Here is a 26,902-nt window from a genome sequence, read left to right as displayed (position 1 = left end):
TTAGATTATTGAAAGTCAACTTTATTAAACAAAATCTGTACTGTCAAGGCCTGGTCCAATCCTCATGTGCACAAAAAGAGGACTGCTGGTCTGTAGGAATGGAGCTTAATGGTACTTGTGGGACAGAGCATTGGCCACACCCATCACCAGCTTCTGCCAGGCAGCTTGCACCTCAGGAGTGAATTCCTTGACAAAATGAGTGGAAAGGACGATCACCAGCATGTTTCCCAGGAGCTGTAACGACAACAAAAAAAAAAGGCACGTAGGAGTGATAGGTAGAGGTTCAAAACTATTGCATATTAAAATTACATTCCTTGAGGTTTCCAATCTCCCACTACCTATCACTTCACCTGTGACAAACTTGACAACTGGATTGCATGCCTCTTTTTATACCCACTCACCAATCAACCACCTGTATCTGTCTCCTTCCTCACTCAGCCCTTTTTACCTCCTGTATTCCTTGCTTCCTGTCTCATTCACCAATGGCCTAATCTAAACGAACACAAGATTGCAGTGCAGCAAGATGCTTAGTAGAGTCAAGTGTCCAATCAATGAGAAAGAAGTCTCTAATTGTGTTAATGCTCAGTGGGAATGTAAAATATTTAGAAAGGTTGTCAAAACGAAAAAGAAAGATCAGTCTTTCCGTATTCCATCAGATCTTCCCTAATGCATACATTATGAAGTACCAAAGAAATAACATATTTTTCTTTCCTGATGACAAGATATCCAATTCAAATTCTGTTTATTCTTGCATAGATCTACTAGTTTCTAAAAACACACTCTTTTTTTTTTTTAAGAAATCCAATATTTGGACTCTTTGTTTCCCAATGCTATGTACGGATCCAACCCAAGGTCTCAGGCATGCTAGGAGTGCAGTCCTCTCTGCACCCAAATCGCTGTCTTCTACAACTTTTCTACAGCTAAATATTAATTTAGACTTCTGCTACATACTTACAGACACAAGTTTTGGAACTATGTAGTCTAGAATCTGTGAAGCCATTACCAATCACATTCTCAATTCCCAGTGATGTCTTGGTAAAATTAATAATGAGCAGATGAGCATGTTCCAAACTGACCTTGAAGTTCTCAGGATCCACATGAAGTTTGTCACAGTGCAGCTCACTCAGATGAGCAAAAACCTCCTTGAGGTTGTCCATGTTCTTAACCGCTAAGCCTAGGGATGTCAGCACTTTCTTGCCATGGGCTCTGATTCTAGGGTTACCCATGATGGCCGGGGCAGAAGAGAGGTTTCCAAATTTGTCAAAGAATCTCTGAGTCCATGGGTAGACAATCAAGAGCCTAAGACACAGGGCATAAGCAGTTAAAAGTCAGAATGTGTCACAAACCCCTAAAGGAAACCTATATATTTCTGCCATGCACAATTTCCCTTCTATTTCTCCCCTGCCCTGGCCTCAGATCCTACCTTCCCAGGGTTTCTCCTCCAATTTTTTCCACGTCCACTTTATCCCATATGCTTGTGATAGCTGCCTTCTCCTCAGCTGTGAAGTGAACCATAGCGTCAGGTCTAGAGGCTTGGAGATGATCTCAGGTGTGTAGAAGCAAGTGTGTTCAAGAGGCTGAAGGTCCGTCCTTTTATTCTTCACCCTGGACCTTGCACCCCTTCCCCCCTCCCCAGGACTCTGAGGCTATTGGTCAAGAGAGGCTGGGCAAGACAGGGGTGGGGTCCAGTGGAGTAAGGTGTAGATAGCATTCCCACTAAGATAGTGTCAAGTAGGCCCCTTCCCTCATGGGAGGAGACCCTCCTGGGGAAGTTTTCATAGTATTTTCTCTCTTTCTTTCCTTCTTCCTTTTCTTCAGTCCCTTCCCTCCCAACAGAAGATTTGCAAGGGTATCTTTCACACTCTGTCCTTTCTGTCTCTAGCCTTACAGGGCCAGTAGATTAAAGCTAAAACATGGGCAAACATGGGAAAGCCTCAGAGAGTACAAGGCTCTCTTTAGGCCTGGGAACCAGCACCTGAGTGGCAGAAATATGCTCCTTATTCAGAAGCTATGCATGATAAAGAAGTGGTGTGCAGACCATCGACCATCGGATGCATTTTCTATAGGTTTAGCCCATGGTCTCCCTAGTTCCCACAGCCTTGGGAAAGTAGTTCTGTTTCTGAGTAGGAATAAATTACTGTGGTGTAGTAGAGCATGTCTCTACATTTGCCTCCATTTCACTTTGAAGTAGAGCAATCTGCTGTGTGTAGATGACAGCCTTTTCCACCCTGTGAGTGGACTGTGCAGTCACCATGCAGTTGGCATTCCCACTGGAAGAGTATAGCTGCCTGGTGATGCAGGTTGTGTGTTCAGACTTCTCTGTGCTCATGGCAGGTTGAGTACTGAGAATGCTGAGTGATTGACCTTTCAGGTTGTTCAACCAGGCTCTGTCTTCACTTTTTGTGTGTTCACAAAATAACTCTGACGCATCGGGATATTTCCATCCAGTAATAGTCCACATGCACTGCCTCTGCTAGGATAGAATCACACATTAGGACCTTCATCCCTAGGAGTGACTTTTTACTACAGCTTTCATAGTTTTTGAGTTGCCTCTATGTAGTTATGGATAGAAATTTTTATTGGTGTGCAGTAAAGAGCACACAGTATGAGCAAGAACCAGCTATGTTCTTTTTTTAAAGTCATTTGTGAGATGGCAGATATGCACATACATATTCTTTTAGCTTCTGTCTCTATGGTCTGATCGTGGAAGAGACCTGGAAGTCCTAGTCTAAGCTTCCAATGATCTTAACTAGTCTCAGTTGCTCTTCAACAGACTCTAGTGAAATTCGTGATCCTACGTGACTGAAAAAAAAAATAATAACCACCATCTTTCAAGAAACCTAAATACAGACCCAGGAATCGTCTGTAATCATTGCTGTCCTCAGATTTCTGGGGAAATTTCCTTCTAAGTTTTATTAATGAGTTCATGCCTGTCAATACACCCTCCATGTTCCCCATGTCATGTTGAGTTAGAATCTGTACACAGTTTTTTTATGACATCTAGTCCATGTAATGTCAGCTTTCGCTTAATCATTATGTGTTCCATACAATGTTACAGTTATTATCAGTCCTGGGGGTTTATAATATATGAATGACAGGATAAAACTTTAGGCTCATTCACTAGATGTAGGAGATGTAAGATACAGAAATGAATATGTAAATCAAACAAAGTTAATGGTGGTGTCAGAATCAGTTTTCTGTGTCATGAGGAATTAACTTTTCTGTATCCAGAATGACTAGAAGTAACCTGTCATAGGAAGTTCCTGGAGAAACAATGTTGTAATAGTAAATTCAGTGTTCTGAAGAAGGGAAAAAAGAGCATTTGTATAATGGTAGCACAGACAACATCCTGTGCAGTGAATATATAAATAACCCAGGTGGACCATGGCAGGCATGTTGCTGCAGTGCACTCATAATATAATCAAAGTATCAAAGTCTTCCATCATAGAGATGAGAAGCTGTTATGGCATAACCTCTAAATACTGCTCCTTTTGTTGTTAAAATATCTCATCAGCAGCTGCACATAATAACATGTGTCTTTAATCCCTGCACTCAGGAAACAGGCAGACATATCTTTGTGAGTTTGAGGTCATCACAGTCTTCATAGGAAGTTCTAGGCCACCCATGGTACAGACTGTGCCCTTGTCTCCAGAAGTAATACAAATAAACCAAAGTTTGGTATCATTCCAACCTGTATATGTGAAGATGTGTGTGAATATATTAAAAGTTATTTTTCAGTTATCTTGTTTTTTCACATTGGAGTGGTAGTAAGCATATCTAGCTCTCAAACAGGTGGTAAATATTTCTTCTTCCCACCACTGCATAATTATCATCCTTTATTTGCTAACATCTAGGGCTGAAACATTAGGGATGGCAAGAAGAAAAAAAAGAAATTGATAAAAGTGGGCATTGTCTCATCTATTGACAACCCAGTAAAAACCAATTTGAGTGCCTTATACAAAGCCCGTTTTTTTTTTTTTCTTTTAGTGACATATTGAAAAGCTAGCAGGACCAGAAAGGTCAATGTTGTTGATAGCCTGAAATTACAAGAATCATTCTTCCCATATCTTTAAAGTAGACAAAGACAACTTAAAATATCATCCACCAGTCATACTCTGACAAATCTATGGAGTCAAGAGAGGATGAAATAGAGTTGTTTGCCAAGATGTTACCCTCCAACTTCTACCATTTAAAGATCCCAAACCCTGACATGAGATTGACTCAAGGCTTGAATGTCTTTGAGCAACTTTAGACTCTCTCAAGTGTAATTCACCCATATGAGTGTCCTAAGTCCATGCACACTTTGCGTAGTTATAACCACTCAGGATTTACAATTTCATTCTCCACCATCTCTTGTTTTCTTCTCATATATTCTAGTAAATCTCACACCATGTCTGTCTCATACCACCCTCGGTCATCGCCACTAGTTGCATGTCTTGTTTCACCTCTTTATTTTAAACTTTTAAATCAGTGTGACAACCAGCTCCTGAGAATGTAAATCAATTTTGAATTCATAAGGAAAATGTTTTTCTCAATAGTCCCATTTTTTCACTCCACTTTCCTGAGACTGTTTATTGGTTACTAATCAATTCATTTAGTGTTTTTAGTTTACTGGTACTGAGAATTTAATCTCTGGCATTCCACGTGTTAAGTCAATGCTCCACACTGTGTGACATCCTCAGACCAAGGTTTATTATTAATTCTGAAACAGGAACTCACTAAGTTCTTAGGTTGGCCTTGAAACTATAGTTCAGGCAGCCCTTGAAACTGTGACACTTTGCTTAGTCTTTCAAGTAGTGGGATGATAAGCAGGTGTCACCATGTTTCCCATCCATTATTGTTTCCTACCCAATGAAGTATTAAAATTGAGATTTTTATAATCCAAGTCTCTGTTGCCTAGTTTTGCCAATATTTTACCTCTTCAATACCCTCTAGGTTTATATAAATCATTAAGACCTAGTTCACTGGCTTTAGATTACAGAAAGTTTTAGCATTCATGTAGACTTCCCATGTATGAAATCTTCATCGTCCCCACTTGACCTGGCAAGGTTCTACTTCTGTCCTTTCTCTATCACCATCTCATTGCTCATTACAGCCCTACAGAAAATTACAGTGAACTGTGTCTCCTAGCTTTGATTCACCATTGAGACAATGAATTCCTTCAAAACGCAAGCCTGCTATGGTGGTTTCACTGAAACATTGTCTTAAATGGTCACTGCTCTCTATCAATTTGTCCGTTTTCTTGCAATCAGCTTCAGAGGACACCTGATAAAGTGAGATGATGGCTCAGTGTTTAAGAGTACATACACTCTCAGAGGAACTGAGTTCAGTTCCTAGCACTCATGACAGGCAATCACAACCACCTGTAACTCCAGTTCCAGTGGGACCTGAGCTTCTAACTGCCATAGACTCTTGCACTCACATGCACAAAACCAAAGAGTGACAGACACAGAGACACATGATTAAAAATAAAGTAAATCATTTCTTAAAAATAAAAAATCTGAGTGCATTAATTATCTCAGCTTAGACATTAGATCTGTCTAAAGCTTTATCTTAATGAAAAGACACATATCACAACCTGCAGGTCATCACTTGCCATGCTTTTCTTCACCCTCTGCACTAAGTTTTAGCAACTGTCAGCACAATTCATTCTCCAGTTAATTAACCCTTTGCTTTCCTACATGAGAATTCTTCTCAACTCTTCATCCTCCTTGACACCCTAGAAAAGTCCCATAACATCTACCTTCCTCTTCTGAGTCCCGATACAGTTTTCAAAGAAACTCTGGTGTCCTGTGGTGCCTCTTGACTACCATGCACCCATCAACCTTCTTTCTTTAACACAAAAGTAAGAAACATACACAACAAAGCATGACTCTCGGGTTACTGAAGAGAATGGACTTTATTAAGCAGAAGCTCAAGTTTCAAATTCCAACAAGGTGGTCTTGTGTAAGATGAGCCTGAGAGGCACACAGCAGTGCCACTCATCAAGAAAGGGGGTTCAGTGGTACTTGTGGGACAGAGCATTGGCCACACCAGCCACCAACTTCTGCCAGGCAGCCTGCACCTCTGCGGTGAATTCCTTGCCAAAGTGAGAAGAAAGAACAATCACCAGCATGTTACCCAGGAGCTGTGAGAAGAAACACAAAAAAGATACACAAAAGTGAGAAAAGATACAGAAAAGAATTTGCAGGAAATAAATAATATTTTTAAGTTATATTCCCTGAGGACTCCAGTCCCCAATTATCTATCCATTCTAATGAGGAGGTTGGTTCAGTTTCACTGTTCACATGCCCTCCTTGCTCCCCTGCTCCCTTCTGTTTCCACAGTCCACCATTTTTATGTTGCTTTCTCCTTTTCTTATTCACCAATGGCCTGGATTCAATAAATGCAGGATTTTGGTGCAACAGCACGTTTACTAGAGTTTAAGTCTTCACTAATGAAGAAGGTGGATACTTCTTATGCTTTTGCTCATTAGGACTGTAATGCTTTTTTGAAAGTTCATCAAAAGCAATAAAAAAAATCTGTCTACTTTTCTCTCATATCTTTCCTGAAGTGTCAATCATTTAGAATACACATAAATAATGTATTTCTCCTTCTCTAAAACAAAATTTCAATTTCAAATACTATTTCTACTTCCACACAGGTGCTAATTCCTTTTAAGGAAAAAAGGTAGGGGGGATTTGTAACCAACTCCAGAAGTTTGCTCCTTTTTGTCCTTTGGTAGGCATCGAGTCTCAGACTTTCTATACCCTGGAAAAGCATTCCACCAACTGAGTTACATACTGAGACACCACATGTCTGTCTAAAAAACTTTGTTGAATGTTTGCAGATTTATATGAAACATTTCTAGCAATTCATTAACACTAGATTTGGTCTTACATATTTTGAGATCTGGGCCAGCATAACCAGTCATACTCTTTTTATGATTAATTAAATTTCTTCATTTCTTTTACATCTGGACCACAGTTTCTCGTCCTTCCTCTCCTCCCATTCCCTTGATCCACCTCCCTCTTCCCATTGCGCACCTCTCTGTTTCTATTCAGAAAGGGGCAGGCCTCCCATGGGTATTAACAAAGCATGGCATATCAAGTTGAGGTAGGACTAAGCTCCTGCCCTTGTATTAAGGCTGGACAAGGCAACTCAATATAAGGAATAGGTTCCTGGAAATAAGCATAAGCACTAGGAACCAATCATGCACTTAGCATTAATTCCCCTGCCCATGTCATACTTAAATTGAGCAGATGAGCATGTTCCAAACTGACCTTGAAGTTCTCAGGATCCACATGAAGTTTGTCACAGTGCAGCTCACTCAGATGAGCAAAAACCTCCTTGAGGTTGTCCATGTTCTTAACCGCTAAGCCTAGGGATGTCAGCACTTTCTTGCCATGGGCTCTGATTCTAGGGTTACCCATGATGGCCGGGGCAGAAGAGAGGTTTCCAAATTTGTCAAAGAATCTCTGAGTCCATGGGTAGACAATCAAGAGCCTAAGACACAGGGCATAAGCAGTTAAAAGTCAGAATGTGTCACAAACCCCTAAAGGAAACCTATATATTTCTGCCATGCACAATTTCCCCTCTATTTCTCCCCTGCCCTGGCCTCAGATCCTACCTTCCCAGGGTTTCTCCTCCAATTTTTTCCACGTCCACTTTATCCCATATGCTTGTGATAGCTGCCTTCTCCTCAGCTGTGAAGTGAACCATGGTGTCAGGTCTAGAGGCTTGGAGATGATCTCAGGTGTGTAGAAGCAAGTGTGTTCAAGAGGCTGAAGGTCCGTCCTTTTATTCTTCACCCTGGACCTTGCACCCCTTCCCCCCTCCCCAGGACTCTGAGGCTATTGGTCAAGAGAGGCTGGGCAAGACAGGGGTGGGGTCCAGTGGAGTAAGGTGTAGATAGCATTCCCACTAAGATAGTGTCAAGTAGGCCCCTTCCCTCATGGGAGGAGACCCTCCTGGGGAAGTTTTCATAGTATTTTCTCTCTTTCTTTCCTTCCTTCCTTTTCTTCAGTCCCTTCTCCTCCCAACAGAAGATTTGCAAGGGTATCTTTCACACTCTGTCCTTTCTGTCTCTAGCCTTACAGGGGCCAGTAGATTAAAGCTAAAACATGGGCAAACATGGGAAAGCCTCAGAGAGTACGAGGCTCTCTTTAGGCCTGGGAACCAGCACCTGAGTGGCAGAAATATGCCCCTTATTCAGAAGCTATGCATGATAAAGAAGTGGTATGCAGACCATCGACCATCGGATGCATTTTCTATAGGTTTAGCCCATGGTCTCCCTAGTTCCCACAGCCTTGGGAAAGCAGTTCTGTTTCTGAGTAGGAATAAATTACTGTGGTGTAGTAGAGCATGTCTCTACATTTGCCTCCATTTCACTTTGAAGTAGAGCAATCTGCTGTGTGTAGATGACAGCCTTTTCCACCCTGTGAGTGGACTGTGTAGTCACCATGCAGTTGGCATTCCCACTGGAAGAGTGTAGCTGCCTGGTGATGCAGGTTGTGGGTTCAGCCTTCTCTGTTTTCATGGCAGGTTGAGTACTGAGAATGCTGAGTGATTGACCTTTCAGGTTGTTCAACCAGGCTCTGTCTTCACTTTTTGTGTGTTCACAAAATAACTCTGACGTATCGGGATATTTCTATCTAGTAACAGTCCACATGCACTGCCTTTGCTAGGACAGAATCCCACATTAGGAACTTCATCCCTAAGAGTGCCTTCCTGCTACAGCTTTCATAGTTTTTTGCTCTTCCTATATAGTGGTATAAGGAATTTGTATTGATGTGTCAGTAGAGAACATACAGTCTTAGAGAGAACCAACTATGTTATCTTTAACATAAGACATTTGTGAGAGGATAATAATATATACAGATCTACCAACATAGCCAAATTACCACCTGGAACCCAGTTCTAGTGGATAACAATAGTTCTGGCTCCCAGGAGCACCTCCTTTTACACACACACAAACACAAATTCTGAGGACATACACACAGACTCATAAACTTAAAATAATAAATCTTTTTAAAAACCATTTTGGAAATTGTGATATGGTTACAACATATCTCACTTCTCTTTCCTCTATCCAAACTCTTCTATATACCTTCCTTTCTCTCTTTCAAATTTATGTCTTCTTTTGTCTTTAATTGTTATTGCATACATGTATATGTAAGTGTAATCTTCACCCCTCATTCAGGGAGCTTCTCTTTACAATAGATGGAGAGCACTACAGAAATCCACCACCAATCAAAATGCAGAGTTGTGGAACCCAGTTCCAGTGAATACATTTACAAAACACTCCCACACCTAAGGCTCATGGAACACTGCAAAAGAGGAACAAAAGATTGTAAGAGCCAGAGGATCAAGGAGTTTCTTGTGGGACACACTAACATCAATAGGAGAAAGTCAATGAGATTTCAACCACACACAAAGAATTACAGGCAACTAAAGAATGCTGAGAGCTGGGGAAATAGTCTTCCTCAGGGAAGAGCATACTAATTGATTATCCAATAAATCCTTTTAGGAAAAAAAAGTACATTAAATAATTTAAAATAATAATCCTATCTTAGATCTTGGATCTCTAAAGCTTTTTCTTAATCGAAATGGGATATGTCACAACCTGCCATTAGATACTTATCCTTTTCTTCACCCTCTACAGTAAGATTCTATATGTTCCACACACCATTCCTTCTCCTCTTTGAGAATTCTTTCCCAGCTATAGGCTCTCCCTGGGCCAGTAGAAGCCTTCAATGGCATCTACTCTCCTCTCTTGAGTCCTTCCAGTTTTCAGAGAAACTCGGGTGTCTTCTTGTATTCCCCTCTCCCACAAACCCATCAAACATTTTTCTTTAGCACTGAAGTAAAAAATGGACAAGACAAAAATGACTTTTTGATTACTGGGATGAATGATCTTTATTAAACAATCTGTGTTCTCAAGGATCAGTCCATTTCTCATGTGCAGAAAGATGTAGTAGGGGACACACAGGATTGCTGGACAGGTAGAGGGCTCAGTGGTACTTGTGGGACAGAGCGTTGGCCACCCCAGCCACCACCTTCTGCCAGGCAGCCTGCATCTCAGGCGTGAATTCCTTGCCGAAGTGACCAGCCAAAACAATCACCAACACATTGCCCAAGAGCTGTTTGAGAAAAGATAAGACAAACAGATTGATGTGTTAAATACAGGTTCAGAAAAGAATATGCATGAAAAGCAAAGAAATGTTTTGAGCCTATACACTACCACATTCAGCATCAAACTCCCAATTTAGTCATCTCTGATGAGCATAGGTTCAATTTTCTATTGTATCTCTATCTTCCCACTCACCACTGCTCTGTCTGAATTCTCACACTTTCTCCTCTTCCCATTATATTTATTTGCCTTTCTTGTTACTTTTCCCATTCACTAATTGTCTAATATCTGTAAATACAGAATTTCTGTCCTACAAGTGCTCTTGGGGGAGTTTTAAAACTACCATCAATGTAGGAACAAGTCTCCACTTGTCATGATATTCACTTGGGAATTTAACACATTTTAATAATGTTGATTAAAAATTAACATCTTTAATGAGAAAGATTCCATCTTTCATAAAGAAAAATTCCATCTTTTAAATGTATCCCAAATCTTTTCTTCAACATCAATCATTAGGACCTACAGAAGTTAAGCTGTTTTTCCTCTCCAGATTCCATTTCTTTTTGCACAGATCTGCAGTTCTTTTCCATAACTCTCCATGATAAGTACAACAAAATTCTATCATGACAAAATTTTCCAACTGCCTGTAAACTAATTTAGGTTTTTTACAGCGATTCACTGTTTTCCTGCCTAGACCATTGAATTTTGATATCTGTGTTGGCATCACCACCACTCATATACTCAGCTTCCATTTTTGTCACCAAAACAAATGCAAAATAAATTTGTGAGCTTGCCCTGAACTCACCTTGAAGTTCTCAGGATCCACATGTAGCTTGTCACAGTGCAGCTCACTGAGCTTAGCCAAGGCAGACTTGAGGTTGTCTAGGTTCTTAATGGCATCTCCAAGAGAAGTCAGTACCTTCTTGCCATGGGCTTTGACCCTTGGGTTGCCCATTATGGCAGAGGCAGAGGACAAGTTTCCGAAGCTGTCAAAGAATCTCTGGGTCCATGGGTACACAACAAGAAGCCTATGAAATATGAGAAGAAAGTGAAAATCGGGGATCCTCAGAATTCTTGACTTTCCTGGCTAATTGTCCAAAGTACTATTCACCCTCCTCCCAGATGAATCAACAACCAATTCTTACCTTCCCAAGGCTTCACCACCAATATCTTCCACATTCACCTTACTCCACAGGCCATTGACGAGACCCTTTTCCTCAGCAGTGAAGTTCACCATGATGTCAGGTCTAGGAGCTTGCTGCTGATCACAGGAGTGCCAGAAGCAGATACATGCTGCTGCTAAAAGTGATGGCCTTTTATTCTTCACGGACTATGTTCTAGCCCTTCGTTCTGCACGATTCTTTGAAGCTATTGGTCAGCCTGACCTGTGGTCCTCATGGGTGGAGCCAGGTCATGGGAGGGTCAGCAGTAACTGTACACTGAGTTTATGATAATACATTTTAGATATGGGGCCATTCTTTCTTTTTGGCTCCTCCTTCAACAAAAACTTTTTTTTAACTTATTGTCTTTTCATTCTCCTCCCTTCACATGTAAACTTCTAAGATAACACTCATCTCTCTCATCACATTTTCCAACAAATGCACAGAGAGAGGAGCTTAACCCACTATAGGAAAAACTTTAAGTCTAAAGTAACTTTAACCTTTGGCAAAGAATGGTTACAATGATAAGAACAAACTCAAGAAAAAAGGAGTTTGTGCTGTGGACACAGATTTACATCTAGTTCTTCTCTTGGGAGATGTGGATTAAAATTACATCTTCTAGATATGTGTTGTCCCAAGTGGATAAGAATCCTATATGGTTGCATCTATCAGATGAATACAGTAGCAAAGGACTGACAATGGGAACAAAGACTCAATTCCAAAATACACCAGGGAGTAACACCATAGAGAAGAGGGATGCAAATTCACCTTCTGTGCTTCAAGAGTCCTCTGACCAACACTCTGTGGACCTTGGCTCCTTTGGGAATTCTGCTCTGGGCTCTTTTCTTGCTTATTTTCATATAGACATTTCTCATCTGTAAGATGGAACTAAAATTACTTTAAAGTAGGCCTTGTGACCCAACTGAGGAATGAGTTAATTGACACATCATTGGCCTTGAGAAACATTTGGGAATATTCAGTCTTTGTTATAGCCAAAGGTTCTGATCGTTAGTGCCCTTGATTTCTACTCATGTCTTGGGATTGCTTGTTAGCTGTTATATGTTGGATGTGTTTAATTGCATCCATGTTCATGAAGCATAGTCTCTACACCATTCTATTTAATCTGCATCTGGTAATATAATTATCATTACCCACCTTTTATTTAAATGAGGGAACAAAGCCACAAAGGTGATATAACTGTAAGGTGAGAGAATTAATGACTGAGGGAGGAAGGATGCAGATTGTGTACAATTTAGCTTTCCTATCTACAGAAAAATTCTCCTACATTGCCTTACTCTAGTATTCCATTGCCTTCCTTCCAAGTCTCTGCCTCTGGCCATTCTGCATGCATTCCATTCTTTATCTCCTCTATTGCTCCCTATGCTCCTAATAGCCCGAAGAGTTTCTCTTCCAGTAGATTTTGTTTTGTTTAGTTTAGTTCTATTTTTCTTTTCTCTTCTCTGTTTTTTTTTTTCAAGACAGGTTTCTCCATGTTGTTTTGTTGCCTGTCCTGGATCTTGCTCTGTAGACCAAGATGGCTTCGAACACACAGAGATCTACCAGGCTCTGCCTCCCAAGTGCTGGGATTAAAGGTGTGTTCCACAACCACCTAGCTAGTTCTATTTTTCATTCAGCAATGTGGCTTCTGTGTCTCAAGTCTTCATGTTCCAGGTTTATCCAGGGGCTTTTCTCTATAACCTTTGATGACTTGTCTTGGCCTTTATGATGATTCCTTATGTATATACCACAACAATTTCTGACATGTGAGAATACTTCTTTTTTTCCTTTCTCCTATGATTGCAGAAGCTGCTATCTAATTTAAACTCTTCCTAAATTGGCATTATTACAAATCATTGAATCCATACTCAACTCTCAGTTTTTACCCTACATTATCTTTTGGGTACAGATTCTAACCAATGGATGTAAACTTATCTTTTCATGACATAGACTGATCTGACAGACTGGTAACTACAAAAATGGTGTGCATAAAATTATATACATAAGATTGCCAAGAATATCAATGTAGTTACCATACACACATTGAAATAGCTACCTTTGGTGTAATATTGCATGTACTTTCTCATGAGCATGTAAGATTCAATTGTAGATCCATAGTGACCATAATATCCACTTCATAAAGATTAATGGTAAGGATATATGTAACAATTATGTTCTGTGGTCCCAATTTGAGATTTCCCTGCCTAGAATAGACAACCTATGAAAATAAAAATTCTAGGTTGAGAAAGATGCTTCATTATTCAAGGATAATACTAAATAGACAAAAAAGAAAAAAACAGCTCTATGCCAGACTGAGTTACACAGCAAGATCCTTGTCTCAAAACCCAAGTCTGAGAAGTTCAAACAATACAGTGTTTGCTTAGCATGTACAAAACCCAGAGACTAGATTCACTCCTAAGGGCTGCCCATAATTTTTTAAAAGAAAGAATCAAATATTGTGCTTATTTTATATACTATTAGTATGGGAAATTGAAAAATGTATTGTTTGTAGTAAAATAGCCCCTTCAGTGCATGTTTTCAGTGTTATCCAAGAAAAACATTCTCTATAGTTGTTCTTCGCCATATATAGTTTTAGAGTAGAAAAATTATTAGTGAAGCTTCTGAACAGGAAAAAGTAGTTTGCAATTCTTACTGAAAGAAACAGTCATTTAATTTGCTTCCACTGCATGTCTACATTCATATCCCTATAACAGCAATTAATGGGGTAGAATAATTCTATTAAGTGTTGCATTAGCCAGGAGTGACTTACAGTCTAACAGCATCAAGGTGGCATCCCTGCAGAAAGCCTCTAAACTTTCCTTAGTCACCACAGAAAATAAGGAACAAGCCATGGACCATGTCAGATACCCTTAAAGCACCAGCCTCATCTGTTTCACAGGTGAATTATAGGCAAAGCTGTGTCTCATTCTTAGAGTGACTCCCCTCCATTTTCAGTTCAGAGCATAGACACCTGCTTGACTGACCTCTAGGGTTACACTGAGTGAACCAGGCAGAGATGTGTATGGCTTTTAATTATGCAGAGAAGTTTTTACTAGGAAGAGAAAATAGAAAACCACAGCCAGCCAGTTTGTCTCTGTTTCCTTCAGCTATGGAACTGGAAGTTTAGACTTGAACCTGGTAACCTAGAAAAGTCATGAACGCCCCCATTTTCTTCCAAACTGTCACTTTGTTTTCTTGGTTTCTTTAGCATGCTTTTATTGTTGTTGTTTAATTGCTTATTTGTTTCTTAACTTGAGTCCTTGAGTAAATAAAGTTGTAAAGTTGTCTGTTTTCAGGATTAAAACTCTGGAGAACTCTTGTCTTTTTTGTGTTGAATAATCTCACCATATGTATTCTATAAACCAAGATCAGCCTGTCAAAACACTTTGACATAGTCAAAAAGACATACACTCTTACTAGGGTATGTGCTTTTTGTTTTCAATTTTCCCCTTCAGTTAGTACCACTGCCTTAGGGAATGGCCAGATTCATTGTTTGTAACCAGTCAATTAAGTCAATTAATAACTGGTAAACTTTATTCAAATGTAGCCCCTCTTAGACATACACTAAATTCTTGAATAATTTCTAAATAAAGTTAGCTCAAATGCTATTCTTTCTCCCCCCTACCTTTTGGAGCATTTTCTTTTTTTATTTATTCATGTTTTTATTTAAAAATGTTTTATTCGCAGCCGGGATGTGGTGGCTCACACCTTTAATTCCAGCACTCGGGAGGCAGAGGCAAGTGGATCTTTGTGAGTTTGAGGCCAGCCTGGTCTACAGAGCGAGATCTAGGAAAGGTGCAAAGCAACACAAAGAAACCCTGTCTTGAAAAACCAAAAAAAAAAAAGTTTATTCATTTTATATGCCAACCACAGATCCCACTCTCTTCCCTCATCCCGCCCCCAGTCTTCCCCCTACAACCCAACCCCCATTCCCTCCTCCAACAAGGTAAGGCCTCCCATGGGGAGTCAGAAGAGCCTGGTACATTCAGTTGAAGCAGGTCCAAGCTTGTTCCCCTGCATCAAGTCTGTGCAAGGTGTCCCACCATAGGTAGTGGACTGCACCTGGGATGGATCATGATCCTACTGCCAGGGGACCCCTTAAGTAGATCAAGCTACACAACTGTTTTTGCTTATGCAGAGGGCCTAGTCCAGTCCCATGGAGGCTCCATAGCTGTTGGTCTCAAGTTCATGAGTTCCCACTAGCATGGTTTGGGTTGTCTCTGTAGGTTTTCTCATCATGATCTTGTTGTCCCTTGCTCATAGAATCGCTCTTCTCTCTCTTTGATTGGACTCCTGGAGCTTAGCCTGGTGTTGGATCTCTGCATCTGCTTTTGTCAATTACTGGATAAAGGCTCTATGTTGACAGTTAGGATATTCACCAATTCAAAAGCTATTCTTACATACAGAGGTTATGTCTATTCTATGTCTAGCTAGATCTGCTGGAAATGGCCCCACAGTGTGCTTAGGGTCCATCTGTACCCTAAAAAAGGAAAAATATTGTATCTTGCCTAAGCATGCCTCTTCAGCATTTGTAGTATCCTATATGAAAGTTATAGCTTGGGGTAATTCCTGAATTGCAAACGCACATCTGTCTGGAAAAACATAAAGGTGTGAGGATTGGCCAAGGAAGCAGAGATTAAATGACAACCACCCTGACAAAGGCCAAAACCCCATCCCTTAGCAGTGGGTATTGTGAGACACAACCCTGTGCTTGTTGTCCCTGAAGTTGGCAATATTTAATGACTGTTCTTGCTCCAAAATTCATAGCTCAGAAGAATTATTCTGAATGTAAGTCATCTCAGCCTCCAGTTTATTAAGTCTGGGGTATCTGAAGGGGAGAAGTTTGCCTTTTTCAGAGTCCTAGACCAAGGTGCTGAGAAAGTATTTCCCTACACCTCAGCCTCAAGCCTGTGTTGTGGTTTCTCACTAGACCTATTTCCTTCCCTCCATCTCCTCCTTTTTTTCTCTTTGTCCTTCTTTCCTTTTATTCTTGTTCATCTGTCTAGGGACTTGGGTCTTTCTTTTATTTTATTTTAGTAGAAGTAAAAAGAACTGCTGTTTCTCTTCTTCTGGGACATGGAATGGTGACAGCTGGGTGGGGTCAGAGACTGTGGGGACAGATAAGGACTAGAGATGCACAGAGCTGAGTCAAGGTTGGAGCTTCCCTGAGATGGTGAGTGGCAGTGTTCAGTCTCCTGCCTTCTATGTCCCACCATTGTTCCTTCATGATTAGATAAGAGGAATGAGATATGGAGTAGTGTTTGAGGATCTGGCTTGGGGAAGCCTGATAAATATGTTTAGTGTTATACATTCACAAGTATATTCATATAGCTACAAATATGTGGCTATTATCAAAATTTTCAAGGCTATCATGGCTATATAGCTTAGAAAGCCCACAGAGCCACAAAATGAATTGCATTCTCAAAATTACACTGAGATGTAATTTTTTTTTAGAAAATAAAACAAACAAAAAAAACCCAAATGATCAAAAGAGGGACTCAAAGTGTTATGAAGGAGCTAAAATGACCCCGGTGCCTGAGACTTTTAACTGTAATTTTATTAAATTCATATATATAATTTAAAAGTTAATAAATAAGGAACTAGCCCAGAGGAAAACCATAGAAAAAAAAAAGGTTTCCTGTTGGCTTTCCTAGAGATGCCTTGGACTTTACATGGTTTCTCCAGACCATGGTTCTCCTTTACCTGAGGAAATGAATAAAAGCCACACCTGAGATGTTGGTCTCAATGGCACAGCTACAGGATGCCTGCCATGTATGTACACTAATGCACATCAATTTCTAAGTGGGAGTATGTATCAGTACAAAGATTCTGAGGCTGAAAGCAGTAACTCTGTGCTGACCTCCAGCCATGCCTGTGGTCATCACAATCATGACCTTAGAACTGCCTTGGCAGTTCTATTGAATGGGTAATTAAAGAAATTAGAAGCCATCTTTGCAACTTGTGGGCATAGCAGATCTTCAGTCAAAACAATATCAGGCAATATCCATCTCAGGTGGTGACCAGTGACTTAGAAGCCATGGCTTTTTAACTAGAAGAAGTTCACATTTCTTTGAGGAGAGAAAACTCTCTGATGTCAGAATAATCAGAGAAAATACATCTGTGCAGTAGCAGCCTTTGGTACAGAAGCTGTGGCCTGTATATTAACAAAGGAGAACTACATGCTCCCTTTTCTCCCTTCAAATGTGCATTGTATCCTTACACCCCTGAGGAGTACTTCCTATGTGTTCAAAATGGTGTGAGAATGGTAGAATTCCACTCAAGAAATATCTATAATACTCATTATTAGTATCTATAATACCTAAACTAAGCTTCTGTCCTAGAATACAGGGTACATGAGAACTTGTCCAGGAACTACCTAGTACAGGTCCAATGACCCCCAACTATTCTAATAGCATTTGATTAACTATTGACTATCTTATGAACAAAACTCGTGTATGTGTGTACACTAAAAATGTGTCATTCTGTTGCTTCTAGGTATGAGACTGAAGAATAAGCACCAGATTCAAAAGAACTATTTATGCTATGACATCTAATGAGAACAATGAGAATTATTTTTAACCAGAAAATAAAATACTCTAAGATATGTCACACAGTGTTGCAGGGTCCCTTTTTCTTCATGGTGCTGGTGGATACAATGTTTTCATCAGGTAGCAAACTTCTTTTCTTGCCATCATCCCAGTGGACTTCCTGCTGGAGACCCAGATAGCACTCATCACTCAAGGCTGAAAACATCTGGCCACACACCCCAAGCCTCAGCATTACTCAGCATGACTCAGCACTACTGTGCTCAGGCCAGATGCTAGCTCAGAAGGCCAAACACACCCAAAGAGTGGGTGGGTGGGGGTGAGAACTGAGTCAGCTGGGGCCCAGCTAACCTTCTCTGTGCTTGGACTATGGTAATGCAGCAATTAAGACCTAGAGACAAAATATGAAGGAATGGAAAACTGGAGTTTATTTAAATCAGAGATGGGGCCTGAAGGACATAGAGGGTTGTGAATTTGTAGAAAGCCTAATAGGCATTCAGCAAGTGTTTGTGTAATACCTGTAGTGTGCTGATATTAATATCAATGTTTGAGGAATAAGTGGTATCCTGGTAATCAGATTAGTAAATACCCTAACTGTCATCATAGAGCCTTCATCCAGTAAAAGATGGAAGTGGATTCAGAGATCCACAACAAAGCACCAGGCCAAGCTCCAGGAGTCCAGTCAAAGAGAGGGAGGAGGGATTATATGAGCAAAGGGGATCAAGATCACGATGGGGAAATCTACAGAGACAATTGAACCAAGCTCAAAGGAACTCACGAACTTTAGACCAACAGCTGTGGGATCTGCATGGGACCGGACTAGACCCTCTGCATACACGAGACAGTTGTGTATGTGGGTCTGTTTGAGGGGCCCCTGGCAATGTGATTAGAATCTATCCCTGGTGCATCAGCTGGCTTTCTTGATCCTGTTACCTATGGTCGGACACCTTGCTCACCCTTGATACAGCAGGAAGGGGCTTGGTCCTGCCTCAACTGAATGTACCAGGCTTAGCTGTCCCCCATGAAAGAACTTACCCTGTTGAAGGAGGGGATCAGGGATAAGTCAGGAGGGGGGAGTCAGGGGATGGGGACTAGAAGGAGGGATGAGGGGGGATCTGTGGTTGTTATGTAAAATGAATTAAAAAAATTCAAAAAATTTTCTCTCCTTTTACATACCAACCCCTGTTCCCCCTCACTCCCCTTCTCCTATTCCTCTCCACCTCCCCTACCAGTCCCCTCCTCATAGGGGGTAAGGCCTCCCTTGAGTAGTCAATACAAACTGGCATACCAAGTTGGGGCCAGACCTAGCCTTCCCTCCTGCATCAAGGCTGAGTAAGGCATATAAAAAGCCAGTTCGTGTACCCAGGATAAATCCTGGTCCCATTTCCAGGGGACCTCCAAACACATCAAGCCACACAACTATCACTCACATTCAGACAGCCTAGTATAGTCCCATGCAGGCTCCCCAGCTGTCAGGCCAGAGTCCATGAGCTCCCAATAGCTTGGGTCAGCTATTTCTGTGGTTTTTTTTTTTTTTTCATCATGATCCTAACCCCCCTTGCTCTTTTAATTCTTCCTCCCTCTCTTCAGCTGAACTCTAGGATATTGGCCAAGTGCTTGGCTGTGGGTCTCTGCCTCTGCTTCCACCAGTCACTGGATGTAGGTTCTATGATGACGATTAGGATAGACACCAATCTGAGTGCAGGGGAAGGCTACAGAAGAATCTCAAATGGCTGAAAGATATTTAAGGAAGTGTTCAACATCCTTAGCCATCAGGGAAATGCAAATCAAAAGGACTCTGAGATACCTGCTTACACCTGTCAGAATGGCTAAGATCAAAAACACTGATAACAGCTTATGTTGGAGAGGATGGGAAGAAAAGGGAACACTCCTCCACTGCTGGTGGGAATGCAATCTTGTACAGCCACTCTGGAAATCAGTATGGTGGTATCTCAGAAAAATTGAGAATCAACCTACCTCACGACCCAACAATACCACTTCTGGGCATATACACAAAAAATGCTCAACCACACCACAAGGACATTTGCTCAGCTATGTTCATAACAGCATTATTTGTAATAGCCAGAACCTGGAAACAACCTAGATGCCCTTCAACCGAAGAATGGATAAAGAAAGCATGATACATTTACACGGTGAAGTATTACGCAGCAGTAAAAAAATAATGTCATCATGGAATGTGTAGGCAAATGGATGGAACTAGAAAAAGCCATCCTTAGTGAGGTAACCCAGATCTAGAAAGACAAACATACTTACTCTAAGTGAATATAGACACAAAGCAAAAGATAACCAAGCTATAATCCACAACCCAGAGAAGCAAGGTAAAGAGGAGGACCCTAAGAGGGACACACATGGATCACTTCGGGAAGGGGAAAATGTTAAGATCTCCTGGGTAAACTGGGAGGAGAAAGTAGAAGGGAGAAGATGGGAGGTGAGAACATGAGGACTTGAGATGGCTGGGTTGTGGGAAAGATGGGGAGGAAGAACAATGAAAGAGATATTTTGACAGAGTGTACCATTAAGGGGATGAGGAGAAATGTGCAGCTAGGGAAAATCCCAGGAACTCACAAGATTGTCCCCAGCTATAAACTCTGATTTTTATACGTGTAATTTTTAAGATAATATTTTCATTTATTTTTGAGAAATTCCTACAGTGTATTTTGACCATGTTCAGCCCTCTATCCCCTCCAAGATCTACCCCCTATATCCTCACTCCTTCTAAATTTAATGTCCTGTTATTTATTTAATTTAATATTTTAAATAATGGTTAATTTATTATGTGTGAGATCATAGGTGGTTGAGCCTCTTCTCACCTGACTGCTGTAGTTAGATGTGATTTATTGGATGACTGGCTTGATCTTTGTCATAAATGTAATTTCACTGCTTCTCAAACATGAAGGCAGTTTTGCATGCTAATGAGATGCATTAGCATTTTTACATTAAGAATTACATCTTTCCCTAACATTTGATACTATAAGATATACAACATCCTCAATGTTTTTCTGTTGATTATTTTAATTTTACAATCATCATGCTGAGAATGTTACTTCACAAAAGTATATAGTACAAAATGGTAGTGTATGTTTATGGCCTCCTGACCCCAAGTTTTCATGAAGTAAGTCAGAAGAGGTGATTGGGGAGAAGGAATCCATGTTTCTATTTCTTTGAGCTCACAGTAGACAAAATCCTTTGTGTTTTGTTGTTACAGAAGAATTCTTCAGCAGGACAAGAAATGGTCTTGTAGTGTCACTTTGGGGAGTTCTGTAAGCTTGGGTCAATGACATCATCTCTTTGGTTCTCAACACCACACACTAGTAATAGGTAATATACTGTACATAGCATAACAGATCAGTACGCTTGAATTATAACACTAGTTCTGCTCTCCAGAAATTTACTCACACTATTTTTTGTTCCTTCCTCATCAGTGAAGAAGACAACAATCCATTTCTGAATGCTAGTATTAGCGTAAGTTAATTAATAAAAATGATTTAAATTGGATTCTAGCAACTCAGTACTCAAAAGGTGCTACTCATTACTGGATTTAATTACACATGCATCAGAGAATATAAGTATCACAGAATTACAATGGCAACTGATGTATAAAAAGATTTCAATTGAGTACTATCCTTTTAATTTTCCTTTAGTCAGAATATATTTTATCTTCAAGTATCTCTAATCAGGTTTCCAATTCTTTATCATACCATGTTCTTCTCAACTCCTGCTCAGGTTCCTAAGACTCTTTCATGCTTAAGAATTTTACATGTCTTTTCTTAATAATATCTTCATTTATTAGAGTGGTATTCTTGGATTGCAAAATGGTTGACAGTGGTCTTCGACTTGGTCTGTGGAGTTAGGCAAAGTACCTGGTTGGATGGTCCTAATATGACAGAGTATGGTTTTTTATTAATAATATTCCAGCCATTACCAATTAATCATAAAACTTTGAGGCTGCATTATAATTCTTAGAGTGGTCTTACTATTCTCTAACTTATCTGTTGCTTTGGGCCTACTGGTTATGAGGAATACCAAAGTTCTGAGGTGAACTCTTAGTCACTGATCCACAGAAAGTGAATTTCACTTGATCATCAAATAACTGCCAATATGTACAACTGTGAACCTGACTTTTATAAATGATGAACATAAAATCAGGAATCAGGAGTTTTTTTCACATAGTTGAGATAGTAAGAGTCTAGTGTGGTAGGACATAAAAAATGTCATATGCTTTTTCTCCTCACCCTTTCTCCTGCTGCTCTCATGTTCAGGTCTATCTTTCCTGAGAGTCACAGACTCCACCCAAAGCTGAAAACCAGAACTGGCCATCTATCTGAGCCAGCAGGTATGTGACCCTTCTTGATAGCTGGCAGCTAGCTTCAACACTGCCCCGTCTGGGACCTCTGATAGACACATCTTCCAGAGCAGCTCTCAAATTCCCTAGGAGGCCCTTAGGTTTGCTGAGTCAAAGTTCTCAGTAGCCAGTGCCCTGGAGACCTGTGCTCCCAAATTTGAGTCGTAGACCTCCCATTGTTTTCTCCTCCTTTCTGTAACCAGGTTCCTCTGCTTCATCTAATCCACTGAATCCTCATCAGGGCAACAAGGATCTCTCAGTAGCATCTCTAATCTGATCTGAGTCTCTTATTGTCTCTGACATTTGACCTTAGGAAAATGTCCTGACTCTTCTGAGCTCAATCTTGTCTTACAAAAATAAGTATTATTGGTATCTATTCATAGAGTGAGTTGAATACTTAACAAGGACTATATACAACACAAAAGGTTTCAATGAGTGATATTTGATCTTATCATCTCTTAATCTAATTCCCCACAAACCTCATTCATCTTCCATCCTTTTTTTTAAAAATTTTTGCTTAAATGATCATTCTTATTACACTTCTTCTTTCTGTTTCCAGATATTAAAATGAGGCTTAGAGTGAGACAACTGTAGTCTTTCTTAATGAAGTGTTTCTCACATGAACCATCTCAGATGGGGGAAAGTCAAGGCCAAAAGAAGGGGTTAATGGGGGTACCTAAACTCACTATTTCTTGAAAACTAAAAACAAGTCAGGACTGGCTCTCAGGTGCCAGAAGGATGTTTGTCATGGTCATTCCAACTACAAAGGCTCTGAGATCATGGGGAAGTAGCTTTTGTGTGGAGTGCAACAAGTGTGGAGGGTAACAAGAGAGGCTGAGGAAAGGGGGGCACCAGAAGTCTGGGGCAAGACGGAAACTAGTTTACAGAAAGGAACCATGTTTAGTATAGGCTCTGGACTCTACTCTTCATATTTTGTGAGGTCTCTGAGTTTAGGTGAAGCTTCAAAAAGCCCCAAATTCTCACTTGCTAGAGTCCTGACTATGGAGAAAAAATTACAGCTTCCACTTAATTCAGAACTACTTTTGCCCTGTTTACCCATTAAATTCAATGTATGCATTTAATAATCTGACATATCTCATCAAAAAGTATGGGAAGAGTCTTCTTCTGTGTCTTGTCCTATATCTCTTGTTAGATATATGATCAAGTTTGGGATTAAATGTCATGGCATGGGCCTTTTACTAGCTATATGGATATGGGACTTCATCAAGACCAGTCCTTCTGGAACTTTTTACACTTGAGTAAAAACTTACTATCATAGGGGTGAAGGAAAGCTCATGAATTTTCAACTGAACTTTTGGTTTTGCCAGACAATGTGTGTGTGTGTGTGTGTGTGTGTGTGTGTGTGTGTGTGTGTGTGTGTGTGTGTGTACTTTAATCCTAGGTCACCCACTCAATTGGAATATAACCCTTGGATCCTGGAACATGTATACATTAAATACAGAGATGCATTTTAACAAGTGCTACACATAACAGCAAACCAGAAAGCCATAGTTTTTAGATTTATGAAGATAATTAGTTCACTGAACATGATCATCTATAACCAGTACACCTTCTCCACTTAAGCTAGTCTTTCTGGCTTTGAGTAAATGGTGTGAGATCCCCTGGATCTGGAGTCACGGGTTGTTGTGAACTACCCAGCATGGGTGCTGAGAATCAAAATGCTTCAGCACTATGATATAATTTTATATTAACTTTGGAAAAATACAGTGTAGAATCAAAAACATGTTCTGTCAGGGCCAGTTAGGTGGTTCAGTAGATAAAAGTATTTATCACAGTGACTGATGACCTCAGTTAAATATCTAGATCCCATGTGAAAAGCTGGATGCTGTGGTGCTTTGTCTATAAACTCAGCACTTCTATGGTGAGATGCAGAGATAAGAGAACTGCCCTCAAAATTTATGGATCAAAATAGCCTGGAGTACCCAGATCAGCAGGAACATGGGAGATCCTTCTTTGACAATGTGGAAAGAGAGAATTGACTTTAAAAACTTTACTCTGAAAGAGTGTAGTTGGGCACATAATCCCACAACTAGGCATTGAGCTATCAGCAATTATTAGCTGCTGGGAAATGAATGGTGAGTTTTCGATAAGAGTATAAACCCTGATAAGTCAACCATGCTCCAGCAGAAGACCCCACATTTGAGAACAAGTTGGTCTTGAGTTTGATATTGTTATTTGTTTGTTCTTGGTTTTTTCTAACAACAAAAGGTGAGTGAGTATGAATGGGGCTGTGGCTCTCAGAAGAGTTAGGAGGGTGACTATGACTAAAACACATTGTATGAAACTTTCAAAGAACTAACAAAACATTGTAAAATAAACTCTTAGAATTCAATGATAAAGTGAGAAATAAACCAACTGGAAAGACATTCATATAATAGACGAAGGCACTGACCCACACAGCTAACAAGAGGTGCTGAAGATGCTCTGATGACAGTCTTACCTACAATGTTCTGGATAAAACTTCTGTGAAAAGAAGAGTTTGAATTCCTAAAATTGAATTCCTATTGGAAATGACTACGTGTGTGGCAGGGAGTTCTTTCCTTGAGGTACATGAGGATAGAAAGGAGAGGGTATCTTCTTCCTTGACCATACAAAGCACCCACACATCTAGTGTTCAGTAGGCCTAGTTGAACAACAGAGTTTCACTAAATTAGAAAAAACTTTGGACAGGATGCCAATAGAGGGTCCCACATTACTTTGCTCATGTAGAAAATGAAGGAGTTCATACATTTAATTGACATAATATATATTGGAAAAAGTTCCATTAAGAATAATTTACTACTGTCCATTATATCAGAAGAAAAAAAACTAAAGATCAGAAAAGACTAATATTATTAATATTATAAAAATTTAACATAGGAATTCTGAGCTAGGACTGAAAGCTCTTGCCCTGCTGGCCTGTGCATTTACATAAAGTTCCTGCCTCTAAAACTGTTCCCTATGAAAGAAGGATGCAATTAAACACACACACAAAACAAAACAAAATTTTTTAAGGTAGTTTCCATGGCACTGTCTGGGCTGTGTGGGGATCTAGTTATTTCTTTGAAAATAAATACACAACTTAAATATACACATAAGCAAATTCTTGTCAGTAGTTGGAAGGCCAAGGCTCTGGAACCTGGCCTCCTGGTCCTGTAGATAGTGTTATCAGAGGCCTGGCAGGATCTCACTCCCATTGGTGTGGGTGGGAGGGTCTCAGACTAGCAAAAGGGTGGGGAAATCCATCTCATTCTGACACGGCTGGTGGATGTAATGAAGGAAAGAGAGTTGATGATCTGTAAACCCATGGCATGGCTACCCTCACCTATAAGAAACAAACAATGCTGGGTGTCTATATTCACCCTGTCCCTCCTCTTGAGGAACAGTGACGGCAAGGTCATTGTACTGAATGCAGTTCTGACACAAACCTCATATTCTTCAAACACCAGCCATGGAAAATACCTCTCCTCTCTATGCTTGTCTTTAAATAATGGTCAAGGAAACAGTTGATTTTTTTCTTCATTCTTATTCTGTCCTTCCTGCCTCAACTGCTCAGTAGGAAAAGTGTGCAATGTTTCATTTTCCCCCTAAACTTGACAACAGACTTAATTGCATTTGTGTCAATTCACAACATTTAATTGTTATGACTCTGAGAAATTACATTCTAGTGAGTAAAAGAAAAATACAATACAAATTAAGACAATAACAATAACAGCTTAGAACCTATACTTTCTATAAAATATCAAATAGAACTGGAGAGATGGATGACCCAATGGTTAAGAGCACCTGTTGCTCGGCAGAGGACCTGAGTTTGGTTCAAAGTACCAATATGATGGTTCACAACTGTCTATAAGTCTAGTTTTAGGGTATCCAATGCCCTCTTCTGTCCTCCATAGTTACTAGGCACACACATGGTGTGTATGCACACATGCAGGCCAAATACTCATACATATAAAATAAAACTAAAAAAAATATAAATCTTAAAGAATAGAAATATTACAAAATTAATCCAATGGTTGTAAACAGTGAGACAATGTATATAAGTTATTTGGATGCCTCATGGTATAAAAATCCAGTAAATACTTTGAAATATTTCATTCTGTTTTTAATTTTTTTCCTTATTTATTTTTGAGCATTTCAAATATTAGTGTTGTTTTTACATCATTTTCCCTCTCTTCCTCTCCTCTCCCCAACTCTTGAAAACCTCCCACTCCTCAAATTAATTATAATTTTATATATAATATGTAATTGTGTATATGATATATGTATATATAAGTTTATCGATACATATCACTGAAATCATTTAGTCTTGCTGATATGTGTCTAGTTGCCCATTTTAGATTGGCTAACCAATCAGGGAACTCATTTGATTGTCTCTCTCTTAGCAACCATTAATTGCCAGTAGCTCTTCTTTGAGAAGCAAGTAATTTTAGTGACTAATTCCTGGTACTACCTGGGTAACTTAAAGAGTGGAACACACATCATTTATATGTACCAAAACTGACAGGTAAAGATATTGGAAGCAGATTAAAATTTAATTTTTATAACCCCCACAAAAAAACAAACAAACAAACAAAAAAAAACGAGGTACTCTCTTTTCCTATCAATGAAAAACACTTGGTCATTCCAACTGTTGGGAATGGGAACAAGTAGCTAATAAAATGCCACAGATGCTATTTATGTGTGACAAGGTAAAAGTCCTGGAAAGAACAAGTGTTCTCAATGC

General features: G+C 39.9%; 3 protein-coding genes and 1 long non-coding RNA gene across 4 annotated transcripts in view; 1 reads left to right on the top strand and 3 right to left on the bottom strand.

Moving 5' to 3' along the window:
* On the bottom strand, nt 1–1,581 carry LOC114706635 (hemoglobin subunit beta-H1). Its single transcript, XM_028889127.2, has 3 exons — nt 1,424–1,581; nt 1,077–1,299; nt 1–234 (listed from the first exon to the last, which is right to left on the bottom strand). The coding sequence occupies exons 1-3, from the start codon at nt 1,513–1,515 to the stop codon at nt 106–108; spliced, it is 444 nt and encodes a 147-aa protein (XP_028744960.1). The 5' UTR covers nt 1,516–1,581; the 3' UTR covers nt 1–105.
* Nucleotides 1,582–5,880: 4,299 nt separating this feature from the next.
* Nucleotides 5,881–7,767, bottom strand: LOC114706634 (hemoglobin subunit beta-H0). The gene is made up of 3 exons (XM_028889126.2): nt 7,610–7,767; nt 7,263–7,485; nt 5,881–6,127 (listed from the first exon to the last, which is right to left on the bottom strand). Exons 1-3 carry the CDS (start codon nt 7,699–7,701, stop codon nt 5,999–6,001), a joined length of 444 nt encoding a protein of 147 aa, XP_028744959.1. The 5' UTR covers nt 7,702–7,767; the 3' UTR covers nt 5,881–5,998.
* A 2,100-nt stretch (nt 7,768–9,867) lies between these two features.
* Nucleotides 9,868–11,418, bottom strand: LOC114706632 (hemoglobin subunit epsilon-Y2). Its single transcript, XM_028889123.2, has 3 exons — nt 11,257–11,418; nt 10,917–11,139; nt 9,868–10,121 (listed from the first exon to the last, which is right to left on the bottom strand). The coding sequence occupies exons 1-3, from the start codon at nt 11,346–11,348 to the stop codon at nt 9,993–9,995; spliced, it is 444 nt and encodes a 147-aa protein (XP_028744956.1). The 5' UTR covers nt 11,349–11,418; the 3' UTR covers nt 9,868–9,992.
* Nucleotides 11,419–18,132: 6,714 nt separating this feature from the next.
* Nucleotides 18,133–26,902, top strand: part of LOC119086186 — a 31,705-nt gene continuing 22,935 nt past the window's right edge. The window contains exons 1-4 of the long non-coding RNA XR_005089409.1: nt 18,133–18,185; nt 21,040–21,152; nt 21,257–21,296; nt 22,094–22,167. This is a non-coding gene — a long non-coding RNA (uncharacterized LOC119086186). The remainder of the gene's footprint in view (nt 18,186–21,039; nt 21,153–21,256; nt 21,297–22,093; nt 22,168–26,902) is intronic.

The sequence above is a fragment of the Peromyscus leucopus genome, chromosome 1, assembly GCF_004664715.2.
Source record: "Peromyscus leucopus breed LL Stock chromosome 1, UCI_PerLeu_2.1, whole genome shotgun sequence".
NCBI classification, from domain to species: domain Eukaryota; kingdom Metazoa; phylum Chordata; class Mammalia; order Rodentia; family Cricetidae; genus Peromyscus; species Peromyscus leucopus.
The sequence above is the reverse complement of the archived record's forward strand: the minus strand, read 5'-3'. Positions and strand labels throughout refer to the sequence as shown.

Bases quoted from the DNA above. Each gene is read 5' to 3' on its own strand.
- LOC114706635 (XM_028889127.2), bottom strand. From the start codon at position 1,515: ATGGTTCACTTCACAGCTGAGGAGAAGGCAGCTATCACAAGCATATGG. The intron at 1,300-1,423 runs GTAGGATCTGAG...CCTGTGTCTTAG, and splicing joins GGAGGAGAAACCCTGGGAAG to GCTCTTGATTGTCTACCCAT. The intron at 235-1,076 runs GTCAGTTTGGAA...TTGTCGTTACAG, and splicing joins TGGATCCTGAGAACTTCAAG to CTCCTGGGAAACATGCTGGT.
- LOC114706634 (XM_028889126.2), bottom strand. From the start codon at position 7,701: ATGGTTCACTTCACAGCTGAGGAGAAGGCAGCTATCACAAGCATATGG. The intron at 7,486-7,609 runs GTAGGATCTGAG...CCTGTGTCTTAG, and splicing joins GGAGGAGAAACCCTGGGAAG to GCTCTTGATTGTCTACCCAT. The intron at 6,128-7,262 runs GTCAGTTTGGAA...TTCTTCTCACAG, and splicing joins TGGATCCTGAGAACTTCAAG to CTCCTGGGTAACATGCTGGT.
- LOC114706632 (XM_028889123.2), bottom strand. From the start codon at position 11,348: ATGGTGAACTTCACTGCTGAGGAAAAGGGTCTCGTCAATGGCCTGTGG. The intron at 11,140-11,256 runs GTAAGAATTGGT...CATATTTCATAG, and splicing joins GGTGGTGAAGCCTTGGGAAG to GCTTCTTGTTGTGTACCCAT. The intron at 10,122-10,916 runs GTGAGTTCAGGG...TTTCTCAAACAG, and splicing joins TGGATCCTGAGAACTTCAAG to CTCTTGGGCAATGTGTTGGT.